The sequence below is a fragment of the Stenella coeruleoalba genome (assembly GCF_951394435.1).
Source record: "Stenella coeruleoalba genome assembly, chromosome: 3".
NCBI lineage: Eukaryota > Metazoa > Chordata > Mammalia > Artiodactyla > Delphinidae > Stenella > Stenella coeruleoalba.
Window position 1 is genome coordinate 62,895,164 of NC_137148.1, and position 15,224 is coordinate 62,910,387.

At 40.7% G+C, this 15,224-nt stretch overlaps 1 protein-coding gene across 2 annotated transcripts in view; it reads left to right on the forward strand.

The window, feature by feature from the left end:
* CMYA5 (cardiomyopathy associated 5) overlaps positions 1-15,224 on the forward strand; it is a 106,249-nt gene that overhangs the window by 42,501 nt on the left and 48,524 nt on the right. For both annotated transcript variants that reach the window (XR_013827621.1, XM_079916971.1), the window contains exons 2-3: positions 1,196-11,297; positions 14,242-14,337. Coding sequence is in view for 1 of the 2 variants with exons in the window: in XM_079916971.1 (XP_079773097.1) it covers positions 1,196-11,297; positions 14,242-14,337 (10,198 nt within the window). In the remaining variant the exon portion in view is untranslated. The remainder of the gene's footprint in view (positions 1-1,195; positions 11,298-14,241; positions 14,338-15,224) is intronic.

Here is a 15,224-nt window from a genome sequence, read left to right on the forward strand (position 1 = left end):
GGAAGAATGGCATGAGCACAGGGGAGGAGAAAGTGTAGGAAAATTCCAGGGAAGAGTGCTGCAGAGTCTGAGACAAAGGCCCAATGGCAATTGAAAGGGACAGCCAAAACCAGCCATCTCTTGAGGGCATATGAGAGCAGTCCAAGGTGACCATCTTTCCAAACCTCTTCAGCCATTGAAAATGAACATGCCCAGGCTCCTTTGATCTCTAGTTCAAGGATTATATGGAGGACCTGATTACAGATCATGTTTTTTGAGTGTTAATTACATGCCAGGCACATTTTCTAAGCATTTCATGTGTATTAGCTAATTTAAACCTCACAGCAATCCCGTGAAGTAGGTTCTATTATGATTCCTGGTTTACAGATGAGTTAAATACAGCACAGTAGGCTGCTGGGTTTTTTGTGATCTCTCTATATTCACTACTTTCCCTTCATGGCCCTGACTCAGAGTTTCCGTGATATATTTACTGAACACAGAATTATCTAGTTAAAACAGAAATGTACCATGTAGGGATAGGGTGGAAGTGGGTACTTGGAAAGAAGGTCAGGTAGGGATCAGAGAGTTAAGTATTTTGAATTTATTTTTCTATAGATATAAGGAATTTACTGACGTTTTTGAGCAGGAAGTGGCATGATGAAAATTTTTAGTAAACTTGGTCTGGAAAGATAGGCAGGATGGATTGAGGGTGGGGGGAGGGCAGGAGGTAAACGTGATACTAGCTGACCAGTTAGGAAGCTAATGAAATAATCAAGGGGTGATGTGATAAAAAGCTAGGTCAAGGTAGTGATAGCAGTAACAGGGAAGGCACAGGTGCAAGGGCCATTATGAAGGTCCTGGTGAGTAGATAGTGAGCCTGAGGGACTGGGTGAGCCACAGGAGGTCTGGGGGCAATCCTGATAGGGGAAGGTAGGGAATTTCACTTTAGCTTTTTTTTTGACTTTGCAGGATATTGATTTATTCCACCCTGGGATGTGTTATTGTATTTGGTATCCTGAATTCAATTTTTAAACTTTATTTTGTATACATCCTTATTTTTGATATGGATGGCACTATTCATCTGTATGTTTTAATTTTACATTAATCCTTTACCTAGTAAGAGTAGGACATTGACCTTATTATTAGAATATGTAATTACTGTTATTTTTATTATTAATATATGTAGAATTATTAATAATATCATTATTTACTCTAGGTTATCAGACCAGAATGAAGAGGGCAAGACCAAGCAGAAGTGTATCATATCTGACCCCTCCTTTTCCATGGTAACAGTTCAACGGGAAGATAGTGGAATAACCTGGGAGACCAATTCAAGTAGGTCTTCCACTCCTTGGGCCTTGGAAGAAAGTCAGACCTCTGGTGTGTGTAGTCTGGAAGGGTCGACTCTGAAGTCTCCTCCAGGGAATGTTTCCTTTATTGTGGATGAAGTTAAAAAAGTTCGGAAAAGAAAGCCTAAGTCAAAGCATGGCTCACCATCATTGCGTCGGAAAGGCAACAAAAAAAGAAATTCTTTTGAATCCCAAGATGTTCCAGCAAACAAAACAAGTAATCCTTTAATTTCAGAAAGCCAGGAACTAAAGACCCAGAAAAAGAATTCATCTACTGGCATTTACGATAAGATGAGAAACAAGAAGACCACCTCAAATACACCTCCTATCACTGGAGCGATATACAAAGAACACAAACCGTTAGTGTTAAGGCCAGTTTACATAGGAACAGTACAATATAAAATTAAGATGTTTAATTCTGTTAAAGAAGAATTAATTCCTTTACAATTTTATGGAACATTGCCAAAGGGTTATGTAATTAAAGAAATACATTATAGGAAGGGGAAAGATGCGTCCATTAGTCTAGAGCCAGATTTGGGCAATCATGATTCTAATGTAGTTTCCAAAACAGGCAAATCAGTAGCCCAAAGCATAGACGATGATGAAGTAAAAGAGCTTGCTGCACCCTGGAGAGGTGCAGTTTCCAAAGGATCAAAGTCCCTGACCTCATTCAGTCATGAAGATCTAAAGAAAATTTACGCTGATTCTCCCTTAAGGGCTGCATCTACTACCAAGCACACACCTTCCTCTTATACAAGTAATGACACAGCAGAACAAGAAACACAGCTCAGCGCTCCACAGTCAGTGCCACAGCTGCCAGCTGATGAAGCAAAACCCCGTGAGATAGAGCCTTCCTCTCTTACACCCAATACATCTGCACCTGCGTTCCTGGAAACAGCAAAGGGAGAATCTGAGGCTGATTCACAAGAAATGGTAACTGCAGAGCATGACTCTTCAGTCTCACTGCCGTTAGTGGACGAGGTAAAGAGGGAAGACGTATCTTCTGCTGACCATTCCATTTCACTGGAGTCAGAGAAGGGTTCTCTGGAAACACTTTCACCAGGTCTGACAGCCTCTATCCAGGAAGATTTTGGCCCAGAGAGAGAAGAACTGGATCTGACTTCACCAGAAAGGGCAAAACCAGTCTCTGAACGACTGAACCCTCCTCATCTCGCTGTCAAAGGAGAGAAGCATGAAAACATGCCCGAGACATCCATTTCTCTTTCTGAACCTCTAGTGTTAGAGGAACCAGAGAAAGAAGAAATAGAAACGCCTCTACCAATATCTGCTACCCCTGAACCTGAAGATTCTAATTTAGTGGAAGAAGAGATCATAGAACTTGATTACCCAGAAAGTCCATCAGTTTCTGAGGAGCCCTTCCCACCACGCTTGGCCCCTGAAGTGGAGCAGAAAGAAGACGAGACCATTCTGCCATTACTGACGACATCAACACCTGAACATGTCACCTTATCTGAGGAAGAAAGAGAGGAAAATGAGTCTGTTTCTACTGATTCTGCTTTCATATCGGAGTATTCAGTCACACAGGATTTGAACTATGAACGAGAGAAGCAAGAAGTTGAGCCAGTTTCTTCACCTAATGTAAAACCTGTATCTGAACATGCAGTTTTGTCAGAAGAGGAGAATGATGAATTTGAGCCTTATTCCCCAGCTTCAACCTCTACATCTGTCTCACCATCCACAACTGAGAAGACTCCTGAATGCCAGTCCCCACTGTTTTCAACAGCTACAGCAGAGCACGTGGTCCTGTCCAGAGAAGAGGCTTCAGAAAATGGGCATTACACACCACATTCCACATCTGCTTCTGAATATTCAATTCCCTCACAGGCAACAAAAGAGTCACCAAAGAAAACAACTGACCATAAGTTCCCATTAACATCAAAAGGTGTGTCTGAGCCCCTGATTCCGTCAGAAGAAGAGAAGGAAGACACTAGGCTGTATTCCCCAGAGGTGGCCTCTGTATCTGAACATTCTCTCTCGCCATACACAACTGAGGGGACTTCTGAATGCCAGTCACCACTGCTTTCAACTGCTACATCTGAACACATGGTCCTATCAGAAGAAGAGAACCTAGGAAATGAGCATTTCACACCAGATTTAACACTGACCTCCCAATATGCAGTCCCGCCAAATGTAACACAGGAATCCCCAAAGAAAATAATTGGTGATGTCTCCCTGTTGAAATCAAAAGGTATTTCTGAGCACAAGACTCTGTTAGAAGAAGAGAAGGAGGACACCAGATTCTATCCCCCAGAGGTGGCCTCTGTATCTGAATGCTCTCTGCCACCATACACAACTGAGGGGACTCCTGAATGCCAGGCCCCACCACTTTCAGCCACCCCATCTGAACATGTGGTCCTCTCAGAAGAAGAGACAGTAGAGATGGAGTGGTACACACCCTCTTCCACCTCTGCGTCTGAATTTTCAGTACCGCCATATGCAACACTGGAGTCACAGGAGGAAGCAATTGTCCACAGATCCCCTTTAAATCTAAAAGATGCCTCCTCACCCATGAATTTCTCAGAAGAAGAGCAAGAAGACATTGGACCTTTTTCTCCAGACTCTGCATTTGTGTCAGAATTCTCATTTCCATCCTATGGAACTCAGGAGACAGAGAAAAGAGAATTTGAGTGTGATTCTCCAATATGTTTAACATCACCATCTGAACACACGATTTTGTCAGATGAAGACACCGAAGAAGCTGAACTTTTTTCTCCAGATTCAGCATCACAAGCTTCCATCCCACCATATAGGATCCCAGAAACAAATAAGGAGGAAACTGAGCCTGATTCACTGTTAGCTGCAATGGCTGTGTCAGGATATTCCTGCTTCTCAGAATCAGATGAGGAAGAAATTGCACCAACTGCTACACCTGTACCTGAGCATCTAAGTTCATCACAGAATCAAAGAACTGAAACTTCTCCTTTGGTGTCTGCACCTGAAGATTTGAGTTGGCTCCCTTCAACAAATGAGGGAGAGATTAAGCCAGATGCTCAAACAACATCAACAACTGTATCTGAATATCTCATTATGGCACAGAAGCAGAGAACTGGAGCATATTTAGAACCTGAGTCTGAAGACTTGATTCCGCCATGTTTAACCAGTGATTCAGAGAAGGGAGAAATTAAGACTAGTTCATCACTAGCTGCAACACCTGCACAATTGTCCATGGTAAAGGAAGAAACCAAACCTGTTTTGCCTGTATCTCAGTGTTCAGTTTCACCTGATTCAGTCCATGCAATTAAGAAAGAACAAGAACCCAAAACATCACTCACTCCAAAATCTGCAGATGAACAGATGGCTTTGTTAAAAGTTAAAAGTAAGGAAGAAATTGTGCCTGATTCTCAAGAAGCTATAGCACATGTATTACGGGATCAAGAAATGGAGCCTCAGCCTCCAAATGTTCCAGAGTCTGGGATGAAAGATTCAGTTCTGCCTGACTTGGTAGATGAGCCAAAGAAGGATGTCAAACCCAATTTAACTGTGACATCTGAACTAGAACAGAGAAGGTTGTCAGAGAATGAGCCTGAAGTAATAAAGCCATATTCACCTCTAAAGGAAACATCTTTATCTGGACCTGAGATTTGTGTTGCAGAAGTGCAACATGATTCTAAAATAACTGGTACACCTAGAGTGCTGCATTCAGCGTCACCAGGAGTGGAAAAGGAAGTTGAGCATGCACCACCCATATCAGAATTTTCAGCTTTGTCAGAAGACATAAAGAAAGAAATTGAACCCAGTTCTTCAATAACCACGACATCTGTAACAAAGCATGATTCAAGCTTAACGAAATTAGCAAAAGAAGAAATCCCAACAGATTTATCTCTTCCCACCCCTACAGAATATCCAGTCTTAACAAAAGTAGGAAAGAGTGAATTAGGAATTGGTTTGCCGCTTCAGATGGTAACACCTGTAGATAAGCATTCACTTCTTAAAGAAGAAGACAATGTAGCAATTAAAGCTAGTTCTTCTCCCGCTGAAACTGCTGCATCCCAACATCCGGCTTGGTCAGAAATAGGGAAAGAAATTAAATTTGATTTACCTGCAAGCATATCCTCTATACCAGAGCATTCTGTTTTGTCAAAGGTAGAAACTGAAGACATTAAACCTGGGTTGGCAGTAACCAAAACATTGTCTTCTCAGCATTCAGATATATCAAAGGAAGCAAGGGTGGAAAACAAACAAGATCTTCCATTTTCTACAGTCTTCGACTCTGAATATTTGGATGTGTCACAGAAAAAAAATTCTATTTCTGCCTCAGAGATGTCAGGACCTGACCATGTGCTTTCGCTCAACCTAGGTGGTGAGATAAAGAAAACAGAAACTGAACTTCCTTCCTCACAGAACGTGTCACCTGCACTCAAATATATAGTTACAAAAGGCAAAAATGAGCAAACAGCAAGTTCTTTTCCTGAGTTAGAATATTTAGCATCAGAAGATTTAGCTTCAACATTACCAACCCTCTGTGGTGATAAGAGCAAACAGGCAATGGAGACACCTTCTGTAGTTCAGGGAGATTTCCTGTCAGAAAATCAAGATCTTGCTCTGGCACAGCTGTCTTTGGAACCTGAGAAGGAAGACAAGCCACATCAAGTATCAGAATTACCAAATTCTGGCTCTGAATTCACTGGTGGTTTAGGTAGGCAAAGTGAATCCATAGATACAAAACAAATAAAATCTCCCATAACTGAAACAGGGGATTCTGCCTTAGAAAAGGGCCTAGCTGAACTTAGAAGCAGAGGAGAAGGAAAAGAAGAAAACAGGGGACTTCATGTGTCAACTACAGTGCCTGAAATTTCAGAGGTTTCATCATGCCTTAGGGAGGAACCTCAGATTCAAGAAATTAAAGCTTTCTCTCCTAAGGTAGTTAGCTTAGGATCAAGGGAAGCATTTACCTCTCTAGTTGAAGGAGACAACCCAGAAGAACTTCAGCCACACACTTTTTCTTTAAAAGGATTATCAGGAGAGTTGAACCATTCAGTTGACTTTAAAAAAGAAGGAAAACAAGAAATAAGCCTGTTACTGCCAACAGGAAATTTGAAGGCACAAGTGACAGATAATACTGTAACTAAATTAAATGAAGAAACTGACCAACCAAATTCATTTCATGTACCCCAGAGTATAACAGAGCCATCAAAGATTGCTTCTTCTGACCTCCCTGTGGAAGAAGAGAAGCCTGAAAAAGAACTTCATTCAGACCAAGCTGTTAAATTACCTGACGTAAACAGATCTTTTGCAGATAAACAAGATATGGGTATTAAACAATTTTTGTCTATGAAAGAAAATTTGTCTTTGGAAGAATCAAAATCATTTATGACAACTGAGCCTACAGATGTCAAAGAAACACACATGAAAGAGGCCCTTATTTCTCCAAAGGATGAAAATTGGATGCTGAAAAAGCCAGAGAGAGACTTGGCAAGTCACCATGAAGAAAGAGTCCCTGGATCTGTGCCGTTGGGTTCCTCTGGTACCAGTGATCTGATGACAGGGCAGCTCAAGCCTGCTGTGTCAGAGAAAGACCACGCAACTGAAATCAGAAGGCAAATTCTGCCACATTCTGCAGAAGAATCTCACTTATCATTACAAGAACCAGTGTCTACTCTCGATACCTCTAGTGGTAACATAGAGACCTTAGCAACTAAAACTTATTCTTCTGAAGAAATAAAGCTGGCCCCCAAACCAAAATCTTTAGTTCCAGCTGGAAATGTGGAGAGAAATGAAGCAGAAGGGAAGCAGACCCTTTCTTTAGTGGGAAGTGAAAGTTTGGTATCGGAGAAAGCAAACACAGAATTTTCCAGGCCTTGCAAAGAAGACAGCTGGGAAGAAATCAAAACACCATCTGAAAGAATCTTCCAGAAACCAGTGTCTGGCCCATCAACAGAAGAGGTCAAATCAGAAACTCTTCCCTCTCTTGCCAAAGCAGCCCATTTCCTGGCAGAAGAGGCAGAACTTGCACTGGGCAATGAAAAAGAAGCACACAGGCGTATACCTCCCTTACCTGGAGAAGAATCAAAAGTGGTTCAGTCAGAGGTTGTAGATGATGCTGAGAGAGGGAAACCAGCATCTGAAGTGAAAACACCCACACAAATAAAACCCCTCTCCTCAACCCAAGAAAATGAAGAACCTCAACCCCCAGAGTCACCTGAGGTCATACAAAAGCCGCCCAAGCAGCAGAAGGCAGTGGAGCCAGGCCTCTTTGAGGAAAAGGGAAAGAAAGGAATTTCATCTTTCACATCGTGGTTGTCCAGTTTATTTTTACAGTCAAGCACTCCAGATAACACAGTTGCTGAAAAAGAAGATTTAGAAGCTCAGCCAAGCCCATCTGTAGAAAAAGCAGTGACTGTGATAGAGCCTAGAGGTCCTGCTCCAGCTGACGTTCATGCAAATGAGAAGCCAGCGGATCATCTGTTGCTAGAGGCCAAACCTGAAACTGCTGCAGAATCCACAGGTTCTTTAGTTAAATCTGGTGAAGGTCAAGACTTTAAAGAAAAACCCACATTGTTATCAAATGTAGAAGTTTTGCCACAGCCAAAATCCAACTTTGAGGCATCTAGTGAAGATTATGGGAAGAAAGAAGTCCTAGACTATTCAGAGGAAATGGACCTAAACTCAGTAGTTACTTCTGCTGATGGTGAGGGACATCTTAGAATTCAATCTTATTCTCCCATGGGTGAGAAATCCATTATGGAAGAAGCCAAAAATGCTGCTTGTCTTCATATCACTGATGGTAAAAGACCCCAGATGCCAGAAATCTCCCCTCCGTCTAAATGGAATATTTCTATCCTTAAAGAAGAGCCAGGAAGTGATCAAAAAGAAAAATCACTCTTTTTATTTGATGCAATAGATAAGGTGCCACAACAGCCCAAATCAGCTTCATCTAGCTTTGCAAGTAAAAATATCACAGAGGAATCAGAGGAGCTGCAGTCAATAATTTTGCCAGTAGAAGAATCTAAAGACAGTTTAATTGATCTTGGTGAAGACAGACTAGAGAAAGAGATGCCAAAACCTACTTCCTTGAAAATTTCTGAAGAGGAAATAAAACTCAGATCTGTTAGCCCAACTGAGGAGAAAGGTAACTTGGGAATGAGATCATATTCCTTGGAAGAAAAGAAGGTGGTGGCAGAAAAACAAGAAACGGTGGCCCCATTAGAGCTTAGAGGTAATAATGAAATAGGGAAGGCACAAATTACACACGGATCTAGCCCTATTAAATTGGAAGAACCAAAAGCTGCTACTGCGCTGCAGCAAGTCTATCAAAATGATGACCACAAAGAAAGATACAAAATTATTGAGGAGGGTAAAGGAGAAGAAAAAGAAGAGCCGTCACATGCATTTTTAGAAGGAAAAGAGCAGCAGGAAATTCAGCCTTATTCCATGAATATAGCCAGGCATATGCCTGAAGAGTCAGATATCTCTTTCAGTCATTCTTTGGGTGAAACTCAACCATTTTCATTAGTTAAAACTACAGAAATTACTGAAAAATCAGAAACCATGATCTCAGAGGCTCACCCAGAAATCAGGGAAACAAAGGCAGTAGGAACCCAACCACATCCATTAGAAGAACGTAAAGTTTTGGTGGAGAAAACCAGGACTTTCCTTCCAGTAGATCTTCCTTATCGTGATGAAATAAATGATCACTCTTTACCGAAGGAAGGAAATCTGGTATTGGACAAGTCAAGCAGGGATGTGGTAAGTCACAATGAAGAAAAGGGACAGGTCACAGCGTCAGAGCTGCCAAAAGGTGGCTCAGTAGATACCACAAAAGAAAGTAAACAAAGATCTCCATCTAAAGAATCTGAAAGGATTTTAGATCCATGGTCAGAATTGACTCCAGAGAGGCATATGGTCCATACTATTCAAACATCTCAAGATCAAGCATCTGAAATGTCTGAACAATCTGTTCTTGTTTCAAAGCACCACTTGGAAGCTGTGGAAGACGCCCATGTAAATGAACCATGCTCTTCAGTGAGCAGCAACTATGCTCAATTTATAACTAATGCAACAACAATCAGTATTGATGAGATGATTTCCAAGGAGCCTGAAGACACATATGTAAGAGATGAAGAATTTACAGTGACTAGTAAGCCAGCTGGACTTTCAGAAGAGCAAAAGAGTGCCTTCAGTATCATTTCTGAAGGTTGTGAGATATTGAACATTCATGCTCCTGCATTTATTTCTTCAGTTGATGAGGAAGAAAGTGAACAAATCCAAGATAAGTTAGAATATTTGGAAGAGAAGGCCTCCTTTAAGCCTATACCCTTCCATGATGAGAGTGAGGCAGTTGCTTGCTATAAAACATTACAGAGTAAGTTAGAAGATTCTGATAAAAAAGTTACACCATCGAAAGAAGACCAAAAAAAGGAAACTCATACAACCAAAGAGGAGATATCCACAGATTCAGAAACTGGTGATTTAGCCTTTAATCAGCCTGAAATTCCCAGTGAAGAGGATTATTTTGAAAAATATACATTGATTGATTATAACATCTCCCCAGACCCAGAAAAACAGAGAACTCCATGGAAATTAAATGTTGAAGGAGAGCTGTCAAAGGAAGTTCCAGGAGAAACTGTCTCTCTCCCAGAACGTTCAGAGGAAAGTGCCCTAGAATATGAATATGAATTGGTGAAATTAGATGAAAGTTTTTATGGACTAGAAAAGGACTACAGCAAATTATCTGACCCAGAGACCCAAAAGTCTTCGGTTATCCAAAAATCAGCTGACAGAGATGCTCCAAAGAGCATAAATAGAGATGTGGACTCAAAGTCACCTGGGATGCCTTTATTTGATGAAGAGGAAGGAGTTTTGTCACGAACCCAGATATTTCCTACCACTGCTAAAGCCATTAATCCTGAACTTCTGGAGGAGCCACCCGCACTGGCATTTTTATATAAAGATCTGTATGAAGAAGCAGTTGGAGAGAAAAAGGAAGAAGGGGAGGCAGCTTCTGAAGGTGACAGTGTGAATTCTGAAGCATCATTTCCAAGCAGAAATTCTGACACTGATGATGGAACAGGAATATATTTTGAGAAGTACATACTCAAAGATGACATTCTCCATGACACATCTGTAACTGAAAAGGACCAAGGCCAAGGTCTAGAAGAAAAGCCAGTTGGTAAGGATGATTCATACCAATCAATAATTGAAGAAGGGGAAATTTGGGGGAGGTTTGAAACTATTTGCGGGGAGGAGAGTCTGGAAGAGAAACAGAAAGCAGCTTACAGGGAAGGAGAATCAGTAGGCCACGTGGAGGCTCTTGACAGTGTAGCTATGCAGAGGAAAGCTTCCATCACCGAGGAAGTCAGAGTGGTTACCCAGAGGGTAAGCTATGCGGTTCCATTTGAAGACACTCATCATGTCCTGGAGAGAGTAGATGAAATGAGCAGCCAGACTAATGAAGCAGCAAATGCAAATCCAGAGGTCAGTCTGAATGTCCCAGTACAAGTGTCCTTCCCAGAGGAAGAATTTGCATCTGGTGCAACTTGTGTTCAAGAAACACTGCAAGAAGAACCTCAAATAATGGTTCCGCCTGAGCTGGGTGAAGACCGGCTCTGCAGTAGCCCTGTTCAGGATGAGTATGAATTTGCTGAATCCCTGAATTACGAAGTGGTTACTCAAGACACTCTATCAGAAGAACTGTATTCAGAATCCACCCCTGAAGATGTGTTATCTCGTGGAAAGGAATCCTCTGAACATGTCAGTGAAAATGAATTTGTGAGTGAGGTGGAACAAAGTAAGTCTGCTGAACAGGAAGAGTTGGACAGAGAGATGACAGAACAAGACCAGTTATCATCAGAGTTGGTAACCGAGAAGGAACAAAAGGAATTGAAAAAGTCCCAGATTGACACATATTGCCACACATGTAAAAGCCCAATTTCTGCTGTTGACAAGCTGTTTGGTACCCACAAAGACCATGAGGTTTCAACGCTTGATACAGCTATAAGTGCTATAAAGGTAAATAGATTTTAAAGCATACAAGTGTGTAATCATACATAGATGTTTAATTGACTTTCTCATTTTCTCAATTTTAAAAAATGACCAATATTTGATACACTCATCTTTAGGCATAATAGTCTGAAAAAAACTAAGCATATTTCCCTAGTTATTTAGTTAAGATCACTTTGACAAACATTTATTGGGTACATAGTATGTGCCAGGTATTTTTCTAGATTCTGGAGATACCAGGATAAATAACATGGGGCATTGCCTTTGAGAGATCTTATGACAGTAGCCCTTAACATTATCTTAAAAAGGCAAATAATTTTAAATTTAAAAATATGCACTTGAGCATAAAGCACAATTTATTTTCTGTTATCTACAATATCATCCTTTAAAAATACACATTTACATTATATTAAGCTAGTTTATTGCAAGTTTTATAAAATACTCAAGACAGTAAGACATTTTAAATTTTGGTTTTCTCCACATTTCTTCTTTATTTATAAAATTGATGTTAGAAATGGAAAACTTTTGCATTCCTTCTGGCTATGTCTATAGACTCCCAATGTTAGAAAGTTAGTCGCAACATATATCCTTATGTATGTGATTATAAGTATTCTACTCCCTCAGAGATACTATTGGAAATCAAACATTTAGTCTTTAAGATTCTCATCTACCTTTCAGTAGCCTTCTAACTGGAATCTCCACCCTTACCTCATCAATGTATTCTCCATATAGTAGCCAGAATCATCTAAAATTGCAAGTAATAGCAAGAATTGAGCACTTACTGTGGGCCAGGCAATGTGTTAAGGTCTTTGTATACAAGATATCTTTTAATCCATATGACAACCCTGTCATTGTCATCGATTTGCAGATAATGACATGGGCTCAGATAGTTTAAGTCCAAGGTCATAGAAGACAGCACTAGGACTAGTACCCAGGTCTGTCTGATGCTAGAGCTCATGCCCTTGACTGTGTATCCATGTTGCTCTGCTTAGTGCCTTCCTAATGGTGGCAATTTTCAATATGATTATTCAGTTAGGTCACTGATAAATGATTGTCAGGCTCATTTTGATTCAGTAGGAAAACATACTAGAATCTTGGCTTTTTTTTTTTTTTTCCTGGAAAAGTAATCCTTCTCAACTGATATGATATTGGTTTTATGTCTCCAGGGTGAAATTTTGTTGAAACTTTACCCGGTCAAGTTTGGGGTAGGGCATGGGTCAATTTATTTTTGGAATCTCAGGCATTGGGATGCATCAACACCAGTGAAATATGCCCCATTCTTTGATGATGCTTGGTTTTGTTAACTAACAACTACTGGGTACTGTCAGTAGAAAGAAGACTAGATTTTCTTTAGCTTTCTTATTTATGTTTTGTTTATCTCCATGAGTTTTAGAAATTAAAAAAATAATTCTAAGTACTGTTAATTTAAAACAAATTTCAAAAGCAGGGAGATATGATGTCTCCTGCTTTAAAACCATTTTAAAGTTTTTTTCTGGACCTTCTCCATATAGTATGAAGAGAAAGTGGAAAACAAATTGACTAAGCCAGAGACTTGCTTCGTTCATTAAATCAACTGTGAAGATTGAGTTGGTTGGCACATTTTAAAAATTAAATTTAAAAAATTGTCACTTGAGAATTCTCTAGCATCTTGTGAGTAGGCCATTTGTGATTATTCAGGAACTGATGGCTGCATTTGTAGATTATCCAGGTCCTGGCTTCTCCCCACCACTCCATCCCCTCTGTGGTGCCTTATCTTTTATCTGTCATTTGTTTTCTTCCTTCACTCTCTCCCTTCCTTCTTTCTCAATATTTATTGACCTTCCATTCCATGTCAAGAACTGTGCTAATCATAGAGAATGAAAACAAAACAAAAATAAAGGAAGATAGACTTGTAGCTCCCCCAGATCATACAGCATTATGGGAGCACAGTGTTCTGAGACAGGAACCCTCTGGAAGTAAATGAAATGGTGGAGGGAGACTGGGAAGGATAGGAAAGATGTCACAAAAGGGTGAAGCTTGGGTGAGCCTTAAGTAAGATAGAGTTCTTCTAGTAAACAAGGGCAGAGAGGACATTCTAGAGAAAGGGAATGCCATATAAAAAGGCACATTAGGTGGGAAAGAGTCCAAGGAAAGGTGGGGCTTGTGTGATTGGAGCCTGGGGGCTTGTGGAGAAGAGGCAGGGGCTAGAGAGGGAAGCAGAGACCAGATCCTGAAGGGACTTTTCTCAGTGTAATTTCTCCATCATTCTGTGGATAGTGAATCAGGCAGACGGAAGCTCTTTTATTGTGTTGTTACTTGTTAAGTTTCACAGGATAGATTGCAGCTAGTTTTATAACTAATAGGTACCATCTTCCCCCATCACCCATACATTTTCTAGTTGGCTGTCACTCCTTGAGAGTATTTTAACCCTTTGAGGGTCATTAGAACCTTAAGGTCTCTGTAGTAGATAGTTTTCATCATTTGGTATACTAGACATTCGGCCTGGTGACACTCTGTTCACCTTCTCAGGATCAGGTGTGGCAGGAACACCTGAAACCATTGGTGCGAATGTGAGAAGTCTACTCAGATATGTTGGACCAGGTCAGAAAAAAGCCTGCCATCTTAGAGGAATGACAATATATAAAAATCAAGGCCTAATTAAGGAGGAAGAATTCAATTCATAGTTTACTAAAACAAGTATGCTTTGAACTCACCAGCTTACCAAGAAGTCCTTCCTCTTGCATAAGAAAATAAACTATTGCTGTCACTCACAAACCTCCTAATTGTTTATCATACATTACCTATAGTCAATTTAGATGAAGCAGCAAAGAAAAGTTAAAGATTGATTTGTTAGTGAACATGATATAGTGGCTCTCTACCAAACATACTAAATTTATAAGAAAATTGGAATTCACTGCTTGAAGTTCTTTTCTCAAATCTCATATACTAAGGACATCTTAATTCTTTTCTTCAGGTTCAATTAGCAGACTTTCTAGAAGATTTACAAGAAAAATCCTTGAGGATTGAAGCCTTTGTTAGTGAGATAGAATCCTTTTTTAATACCATTGAGGTAGGTTACCTTATCCTTTTTACTTTAACTTGGTCTGCTCTTGGCATCACAAATAAATGATTCTAAGCTAAAAGGACCTGATTTGGGGTTTGTGTGTGCATATGTGGTTTGCCATTGTTGGTTTTCTTCCATTAAAAGTAAAGTCCTTAAGTCTTCCCTCTGTTTCATCAGTGAGACTACTTTCTAAGGATAAATGACTTGCCCTTAAAAACACATGCACATTTATCAGGCACTTACTATGATAGGGAAACTGCTTTACATGCTTTATCCAATTTCATCCTTACAGTAACCATATGAAATAGGAGCTATTATTATTGCCCCCATTTTATAGATAAGAAACTGAGACTTAGAGTGAAATATATTAACCAGGGTCATAGTAAGTTTATAGTAAGTTGAGAGCCAAGATTTGAATTCAGGTCTGAGTTCTGACTTGCCCTACCATCCTGCTTTTCACTGGGTTAGCTCTGCAGAGGTGCTCTAAAGCACTGCCCAGTATTTCATGCCCAGGACAGATGAGTGCCTCTCATGGTACCAGTGTCTTCGATGAGTTCATGCTGACCCTGCTCCCTCTGCAGTGAAAGAAGGGCGTAGCAGTGCTCCATCCATATACAATCACAGCCCAGGCATCCTTACTTGTCAGTCAGGACTGGTAGAGGGCCCCTGTGGAAGGCTGGTGCACAGTTTCCCCATCACTCGGGTGACTCCTCATCCCAGTTTGCTTGTGAGAGGTCTGCTTAATTCCTGTTGTAGATCAGTTAACACCTGTTGTTTTTTTTTTTTTTTTTTTGCGGTACGCAGGCCTCTCACCGCCGTGGCCTTTCCCGTCCCGGAGCACAGGCTCCGGACGCGCAGGCTCAGCGGCCATGGCTCACGGGCCCTGCCGCTCC